General features: G+C 52.3%; 1 protein-coding gene across 1 annotated transcript in view; it reads right to left on the bottom strand.

Moving 5' to 3' along the window:
* Positions 1 to 9,591, bottom strand: part of si:dkey-22o22.2 (neural-cadherin) — a 147,684-nt gene that overhangs the window by 59,506 nt on the left and 78,587 nt on the right. The window contains exons 5-6 of the mRNA XM_062537971.1: positions 5,488 to 5,599; positions 232 to 480 (exon numbers count right to left, since the gene is read on the bottom strand). Coding sequence (XP_062393955.1) covers positions 232 to 480; positions 5,488 to 5,599 — 361 coding nt within the window. The remainder of the gene's footprint in view (positions 1 to 231; positions 481 to 5,487; positions 5,600 to 9,591) is intronic.

The following is a 9,591-nucleotide window of genomic DNA, read 5'->3' as shown; positions in this document are numbered from 1 at the left end:
ATTAATATTGAGAGAGTGATGGTGACCAAGAGGGAAGGGAGGAAGAAAGAAACACAGACAGACAGAAAGAGAGAGATAGGAGAGAGAGAGAGAGATGGAGAGAGAGAGAGGAGAGAGAGAGAGAGAGAGAAAGAGAGAGAGATGAGAGAGAGAGGAGAGAGATAAAGGGAGAGGAGAGGAGAGAGAGAGAGAGATGGGCAGTGGTGCTGCGGAGGACAGAAGAGGACCTACACGGCCTGTGAGAAGACGGGCCCTCGTCGTTGACGTTGGCCATGCGGACGCGGATGGACGCGGTGCCCGTGCGTGGGGGCGTGCCCTTGTCCACGGCCACCGCCAGGAACTCGTACATGTGATTGGGCCGCTCGTAGTCCAGCGGCCGGGCCGGGCACACCACGCCCTGGGAGCTGATGTCGAAGTCCGAGCTCTGGATGAAGTAGGAGATCTCAGCATTCAGGCCCGTGTCGCAGTCCCGAGCCAGCACTGACACACACACACACACACACACACACACACAGGACACATAACACACAGCAGGGTTACATACAATGTCATTTGAATTAATTTTGCAATACAATACAATACAAATACAATACAAACAAATGTGCTGCTTAAATTATTTGTATTATTTTATAGTACATAATATACACATCACATTATCATCATATGTCATTTGTACATGCTAATTACGATGAATAGAACTTTCACTTGGACTTAGAAAACCAGTGATAGAGAGACAGAGGATAAGGGTGAGAGAGAGAGAGAGAGAGAGAGAGAGAGAGAGAGAGAGAGGGGAATGAGTACACAAAGAGAAAAGGAGAGAAGACACAGAGGTGATAAAACGCTGTTGACCGAGTAGGAGGGCCATCGGGGGGTTGGGAACGAGGGCTTCCAGTTAGAACAACCTGAGATTAATTATTGTCACGGCAACCTTGATGACGACACGCCCTGGCCGGTGCTGTAGAAAAGCAACACAAACCTCTCCATCAGCAAGGGAGAGAGAGTGATGAAGAGAGAGAGAGAAAGACAGAAATGGAGAGAGAGAGAGAGAGAGAGAGAGAGAGAGAGAGAGAGAGAGGACGTCAACAAGGAACGCTCTCACAGGACAAGTTCAGGACGCTCTGGCCTGGCAAACTGTCATGTCCGCTCGGGAGAGCACACCAGGAGAAGGAGACCTATCCCTGGCAATTACCGTCCAGCCTCCTCCAGAGAGCCCAACGGCTGGCCTCCATCCCTCACTGCATGTCTCCTCTACCGGACCTTCTGCCCAGACGGACTCCGACCACCCCCCCACAACCCGTCCCCCGCCCCAAAAAAACACAACCCCCGATAAAAAAAAAAAAAAAAAAGAACCATCTTGTTTGTGGCCGAGGTCCACGGTGCTCTGTGCGGCAAAGTGCTTTTTTTAATTAAGCACTCACTCATGTTTTAAAAAAAGAGCCCAATGTTAATTAAAAACCACGTTGGGAGAGGCCAATTCTTCTATTTGACAAATTTAAGAGCCCATCTGTCAGAGGGCCTCATTGGTGGCCCCGTGCAAACGAGAGAGAGAAAGAGAGGAATAGAGAGAGAGATAGGGAGAGAGAAGAGAGAGAGAGAGGGAGAGAGGTGAAGGTGGGGGTGGAGGTGGAGGGGAGAGAGAGAGAGAGAGCGGCGTGTCGAACGGCACGGCACATCAAAAGTAAAACTTGAAGAAGGCTTTGCTGTCATTAGGACGGCTGCCAGAGATGACGCGTGGAGGTGGAGGTGGTTGTGGGGCGGAGTGGAGGGGGGGGGGGGGGGAGTAGCTGAGTGGGGGTGGGCGGGCGGTGGTGGCAGTACCAGTGGGGGGGGGGGGGAGCAGGAGCACCTCAGGCAAGCTGTCAGAGCTCCCAGCCAGCCAGACGGCCAGGCAGGGTGGCAGGGTGGCAGGGTGGCAGGGTGGCAGGGTGGCAGTGTGGCAGGGAGGCATAGCTCCTGGGCGGGCGAGCGCTGTGTGCCGAGGCCCTCTAATCTCCAAGGCAAATGCAGCGCTCCGGGGGCTCACCCACCCCACACATGTGACGCTCCGCGCCTGTGCTCCCCTCTCTGGGCTACACCGCTACTTCTCTGTCCATACTGATCATTCTCTCGCTCCCCCCCTCCTCTCCCTTCATTCTCATGTCCCCCCTCTCTCTCTCTCTTTCTCTTCATTCTCATGCCCCCCTCTCTCCTTCATTCTCATGCCCCCTCTCTCTCTCTCTGTCTCTCATTCTCATGTGCCCCCCCCCCGCTATTTCTTTCTCTGCAGATTCCACCGTACACTCGTAGCGTCACTCTCACTATCTCTCTACCCGTCGTCCTCTGGCTCACATCACAGCACACACTTAAAGCACCTGTTGCTAACGCAGCGCTGTGTGTTGTGTGTGTGTGTGCATGTCGGCGAGAGCGCTCCTCGTGTAAGCATAAGCAAAAAGGTTCTTCGGGGGGGGAAGAGGATTCCAACAGCAGGTTCATTAAAAATACACAGACTAATATAATATGTCTGCAGGCTACCTATTACCATTTTTAATGCATGGGCTAGGGACCCAGGAGCTGCAGCCACAGCGGAATAAGTCACAAGAGCGGGGTGGGGGGCGGGGGGGGTATGCCTACACGTGTGTGTGTGTGTGTGTGTGTGTGTGTGCGCTGTGTGCGTGCGTGCAAGCATGCGTGTGTGACAGAGGCTTGTTGCCGGGGCTAAGACTCCCTGCTCCCCAGCTCCTCTAAATCCTTCCAGGAAGTTTTTCGCTCCATAATTGGACCGCCTCTCTTTTTTTCCCTCCTCTCTTCCTCCTCTTCTTTCTCTTCCCTCCTTGTCTTCTCCCCTGCCCTCCCTTCTTTCCTCTTCTTCGCGCTCCTTCCCTGGTAGCGCCTATTAACCGCTGAGGCCCAATTTATAAGTCTAATCCCGATTTAAGGTAAACAACAGTAATAATCTCCTCTCCCTTCTGCTTGGCTTCCCTTAGTCAAGAGATTGCCGTCCGTGCCCTGTCTTACCGTACTCCTGGAATTTAATGTATTTTCCTACTTTACCCCCCCCCCCCCCCCCCACACACACCGTACCCCTCCCCCACACACCATCCACCCTTCGTGCTCCTCTGAACGCAAAACACAAACACAACACAACACATTTGATAAGCAAATAAGTAGAGCAGGCCGCCACTGGGTCGGGGCCCTGTTGTGTTGCCGTTCAGTAAGAGCTGACTCCTCCAGCGCAGATAAAGCAGCTTTTTTAACGCTTCTTTTCCCCCCTTCACACTCCCCTCCTTTGCAAACTGTAAATAAAATAATAATAACAGAGAGAAACAACAACTGAAATACCCTGCAAGAGCTCCAACATTTGCATGTAGGCCCCACACACACACACACACACACACACAAACACACACACACACACATCCCACCCGCCTGCTTCCTAACACCCATCGAACTGAGACGCATGCCGTGTGTTAAATACTATGCTGCGATATGTAAATGCAATCAAATTTCACAAATGCTGCAGCAGCGCTTTACACACACTCACTCTCTCTCTCTCTCTGTGTGTGTGTGTGTGTGTGTGTGTGTGTGTGTGTGTGTGTGTGTGTGTGTGTGTGTGTGTGTGTGTGTGTGTGTGTGTGTGTGTGTGTGTGTGTGTGTGTGTGTGTGAGTGTGTGTGTGTGTGTGTGTGTGTGTGTGTGTGTGTGTGTGTGTGTGTGTGGGTGGGTGTTTTGCAAAAGCACAAGCACTGTCCTCCTGTGCAACCCCAAAGCGGTGTGCTGGGCTAAGAGCTGTTTTAGGGGATGGAATAATTAAATAACGGCCGAGGTTGTGGGCCGCACTCGTGTCAGAGCAGCTACTGTGATCTCCTGATCACTCACATCACACAGACAGCCAGTGAATGCAGACAGAGGGGCAGGTAATCGCTCTCTCACTCTATCACACCCTCCCTCTCTCTCTCTTCTCCCTCTCTCACACACACCCTCCCTCTCTCTCTCTTTCTGCCACACACTCTCCCAATCACACCCTCTATCTCTCTCTCACACACACACACACACACACACACACCACACAGTCACACACACCAACAAGCCTCCACATCGTTTGCCATGTTCATGTGAGTTCTTTAGACACCTGCTGTTTTTCACGTCGCTTTAACCCGGGCCGTTGGCATCTGCGGGCCTGTACTCAGGTCCAGAACACAGTCCCTGAGAGAGGAATCAAACCTGCCGAATCTAACAAGTGGAGCTCAGGGTCTCCGGGAGCGTTGACAGGTCATGAAAAATGGAGAGAAAGAGATGTCTGCGCAGGAGGAGAGGGAAGGAGGGATGGAGGGAGGGAGGGAGGGAGGGATGGAGGAAGCCACCAGTCCACTCTCCCAGACAACAACCCCCCCTCCCCCCTCTCCAGACCAGGGAGGTCCCTATTTGATGCGCATCATGTATTTTTAAAGAGCCGTAAACAGAGGGATTGTAAAAGACATGAAGAGAAAACACTCTTTCAATTACAGCGATAAGATCAGGAGGCCTCGGGGGAGAGATAAGAGCCCCAGAGGAGGTGTCACAAGAGGTGTTTTAAAGAGACGGGGTGGGGGGGTGGGCTCAGGGGGGCATGGGCCAATCAGAGATGAGGGGTCAAAGGGCAATGGCAGCTGTCAATCTTTCTGGGCTGCTTCTGGAGCTGATGCAGCGTATAAGGAGCCTAACGTACAGGATGGCAGACACACACACACTCACTCTCACTCACTCACTCTCTCACACACACACACACCACCACCACACACACACACACACACACACACACACACACACACACACACACACACACACACACACACACACACACACAGACACACACACAACCACACACACACACACACACACACACACACACACATTGCTGGTGGGAAATGATTACACGGCGCAGAGAGGTCGTGAGAATGAGAGGAGCTTGTTGGGCCTCTGAGCAGCAGCTCTTTGATTAGAGTCCATCTCTCCTACCCATGAATCTCTGGAAGGGAGTCTGTGTGTGTGTGTGTGTGTGTGTGTGTGTGTGTGTGTGAGTGAGGCCTGCCATAATGAGTTAGTCTATAATTACGACCGGAGCTCCAGAGACATACAGCCACAGAGGGAGATGAAGCAGACTACTGAGGTACCCAGGAAGAACTTCATATCACACGGAGTGTGTGAGTGTGTGAGAGAGAGACAGACAGACAGAGAGAAGAGAGAAAGAAAGAAACAGACAGACAGTTCTGCACACAGACAGGGTTCTGCACACAGACATGGTTCTGCGCACAGACAAGGTTCTGCACACAGACATGGTTCTGCGCACAGACAAGGTTCTGCACACAGAGAAGGTTCTGCACACAGACATGGTTCTGCGCACAGACAAGGTTCTGCACACAGACATGGTCTGCGCACAGACAAGGTTCTGCAACAGACAGGGTTCTGCCCACAGACATGGTTCTGCGCACAGACAGGGTTCTGCACACAGACAGGTGTGTCCTCGGCTCACCTTGGAGGAGGGAGGTCCCGGGCGGGATGGACTCTGGGATGTTGTCTCGGCTGTAGATGGAGTGCAGGAACTCCGGCGTGCAGTCGTTCTCATCCGTAATGTGGACCACCACCTACAGGGGGCGACACAGAGGAGGACAGATGATCACTGGGGAGGAGGATGGACAGAGGTGTGTGTGTGTGTGTGTGTGTGTGAGTCTGTGTGTGAGGGTGAGGGGGTCAGGGCCATTCTCCTACCCCAGTGCCCCCCCGCTGTTCGCCTGACTGGGTTGTGTGTGTGTGCGTGTGTGTGTGTGTGTGTGTGTGTGTGTGTGTGTGAGAGAGAGAGCGAGAGTTTGCGTGTTGTGCTCTGTGACACAGCTAACTGAGGCGTGTTGACTGGCCGTGATGATGAGACCGTAGGAGGAGAAAAACATCTTCAGCCAACCTAGAGAGACCTCCATCAGCCACGCACACATGCACCGCGTTACACTTCACACACACACACACACACACACACACACACACACACACACATACACACACACACACACGCAAGCAAACACACATGTGTGTGTGCGTGTACACACACACACATATACACAGACACACACACAAGCAAACACACATGTGTGTGTGCGTGTGTACACACACACACACACACACACACACATACACAGACACATATACAGACACACACACACACACACAGAAGCATACACACAGCTAAGCCCATTAGCTCAACACTTTCACATATATGCCCATGGCATAATGCTGACAGACATGTCAATAACATACACACATAAACCGTAGTCTATCACCCTTCCATACCGTATATGTAGACTCGGTAAGATACTGTGAATGCTGTACTTCCCCCTTACAACAAAACAAGTTTATTGACTGACCAAAATCTATGGGCCTAGTCTGATCAAAACATACATTTTAATTGATGGAAAAGTCTTTCAGCTATTTCTCTCTCTCTCTCTCTCCTGTTCTCTCCACTCTCTCTCTCTCCATTCTCTCTCTCCTGTTCTCTCCACTCTCTCTCTCCATTCTCTCTCTCTCTCTCTCTCTCTCTCGTTCTCTCCATTCTCTGCCCTGACCTAGTGCAGTACTCCGGGTGCAGGCCTCTCTTTAAGGCCTGATGAAGTGCTTTATGGAGTTTAGACATTGTCGGCTGCTTTGTTGCGCTGTATTTGGACAGCTGTCACTGCAATGTGCCTCCAGCGATGAGAAGAAGCAACTCCCCCCCCCCCCCCCCCTCCAACCACCCACCCAACACACACACAGCATGATGGTGTGACACATCGTGTGTGTGTGTGTGTGTGTGTGTGTGTGTGTGCGTGCTGGTGGTGGTAAGAGAGAGCGAGAAAGGGGAAGATAGAGAGAGATGAGTATGAGAGAGAGGAGAAGCAAATGTTTTGGGGGGGGGGTGGAAGGGAGGGAGGGAAAGAGAGAGAGAGTGAGAGAGAGAGAGAGCAGACGTAGAGAGATGGAGTGAGGAGAGGAGAAAAGAAAGGGGGGAGCGGGTCGCGGCGTCGGAGGAGGACGAGAGGAGGGAAGTTGGTCATGCCGAGGGGAGACTGTGGAGCCGGGGAGGCTTATCTCTGAGGAGCAGCACTGCCAAGAGGGAAGGCACACTCGCTCGCTCACACACACACACACACACACACACGCGCACACACACTTGCCTTCGTCTCTGACGCGCTGCCATTGCCACGGACACAAACACTCGCACACACACGCGCTTGCCAACTTGCACCATGCGTGAGGCCTGATGCTTGTTTGCATCCTTCAAAAATACCCCCCCCCAACAAACACACACACACACACACACGCACACACACACTAACTTTCACCGCCTCCCCCTGGAACAGAAAGGGCTGACCGCTTCCTCTGGGGATGGGGGGGCCGGTGGAGGCAGGAGCCATGACTGTGGGTAAAGAGAAAAGGCTCTTGGGAGACCAAAGGAAGTTTCTCTGCCAGAAGATATTCATGGCCCACTCAGAAGTTTGAAAAGAAGAAGTCACAGCTCCAAGCTGCCCGGCCGGCCTTCACATGCTGCACGTCCTTTGGAAACAGCTCTTCCAACAGCCTTGTTTGGTGTACTGTTAAATGGCAATGTCTTCCCAGTCAAGTCGAGAAAAAAAACAAAACAAGACCGTTTGCCTTAAAAGGGAAAGTCAAAGAAGCAACTCAACATAAAAACTCCACAGCTCCGATTCTATATTGCTTCAATAATCCCGACACATTCATGAACGGTTGCTGCATTCTTCATGAAAAACGCTCAGACTTTTCCGACCTTATAAGGAGTTACAGTGGATGAGAGAAAAGCGATGTCTGGTCAGATCGAGCAGATGATTCCTCATCAGCGGTGCTTTTGTGGATTGAGAGAATGTGGGGGGATTGGTTGCTATGACGGCTACGAGGCGTTTAGGAGAGATGAAGAGCCGGCGCTCGGACAAGCAGACAAGCGTTGCCATTCTTCATCAGCAGACGGCAAACGCAACAGGAACGCAACGACTGTCTGTTACGCTTCTCGCCTCTGGAAGACTGGCTTGACAGCACTCCAGTTAGAGAGGGAGGGGGAATGAGAGAGAGAGAGAGAGAGAGAGAGAGAGAGAGAGAGAGAGAGTGTGTGTGTGTGTGTGTGTGTGTGTGTCTGTGTAAAGAAAGAGACACAGGTAGACAGAAAAGGGGTAAACTTGGACAGGAGAAAATGTCCACTTGACTGCTCTTTCTAACAACGGATCATTTACAGAAACCATCACTCTTCGCTTGACTAGGGAACAGTTTGTACTGTTCTGCATGTGATTTGTTTTTTTTTGTTCTGTTTTGTGTGTGTGTGTGTGTGTGTGTGTCTCTGTCTGTGTGTGAGCCTTTCATTCGAATCTACTGTACACTGCATCATCTGTATAAAGTAACATATGGCATATAACCCCCCCCCCCACACACACACACACACACACACGCACACGCACGTGACACTGTTTGCACTGATTTTGATAGTCAAACTACGTTGGTCAGGGAGTTTTCACAGTGGCCCACCGTAGCCTGAGTGAATCTGAATACATTTGGCTATGCAAACAGGTTGTGGCAACCGTAAAAAAAGCAGCCGGAGTCAAATCACCTGAACTGATTGTGCTGAGTGCTCCACCAGCGGCCGTGTCTGGCAGGAGATAAACCAGAAACACATCAGCGCCTGTCAGTCCCACAGTGTGCTGGACTCCACACACGTGTGTGTGTGTGTGTGTTTAAAATGCACCACACACACAACACAGAACAGTGTTCCACAATTGCCATATTTTACATTTAATATGCGGGGGGGTGCACCTAATTCATATATGTAAGACTGCATGTGTCACTTTCGATGCATTTCAGAATATGGACACAGGGCTTTTCGGCGGCCATTTGGACTAAATGTGCAATGCCGTTGCCCGGGGGACAGAGGCTGCGGCTGGAGCTGAGTGGCTAATGGCCGGTCATTTCGCTCACGCTGGAGCCAGCTCGGGGACAGATTGAGAGCAGACACACACACACTGATGTTTCAGGGAAAATGGGCAGGGGACGCTCAGAGGCCTTAGCAGTGGAGGGAACAGCCTGAGAATGGCCCCTCTCTGGGCCTATAAGAGCAGAAGGGACGTGAGGTGGGTTGGAGGGAGATAGGGGAGACATGGTGAGGAGGTGAGGGAATAAGGAGGTGAGGAGGGGAGGAGGAAAGGAGGAGAGGGGGTGAGGGGGAGAGGAGGTGAGGAGGGGAGGGGGTGAAGGGGAGAGGAGGTGAGGAGGAGAGGAGGAGAGGAGGTGAAGGGGAGGGGAGGTAAGGAGGTGAGGAGATGATGGGGTGAAGGGGAGAGGAGGTGAGGAGGTGAGGGTGAAGGGGAGAGGAGATGATGGGGTGAAGGTGAGAGGAGGTGAGGAGGAGAGGAGGTGAGGAGGAGAGATGGGGGGTGAGGGGGAGAGGAGTAGAGGAGGAGAGGAGGTGAGGGGGAGATGAGGGGGAGAGGAGGTGAGGAGGAGAGGAGGTGAGGAGGAGAGATGGGGGGTGAGGGGGAGAGGAGTAGAGGAGGAGAGGAGGTGAGGGGGAGTGAAGAGGGGGAGAGGAGATGAGGAGGAGAGGAGGTGA

This window comes from Sardina pilchardus, chromosome 6 (assembly GCF_963854185.1).
Source record: "Sardina pilchardus chromosome 6, fSarPil1.1, whole genome shotgun sequence".
In the NCBI taxonomy this organism is placed as follows: Eukaryota; Metazoa; Chordata; class Actinopteri; order Clupeiformes; family Clupeidae; genus Sardina; species Sardina pilchardus.
The sequence above is the reverse complement of the archived record's forward strand: the minus strand, read 5'-3'. Positions and strand labels throughout refer to the sequence as shown.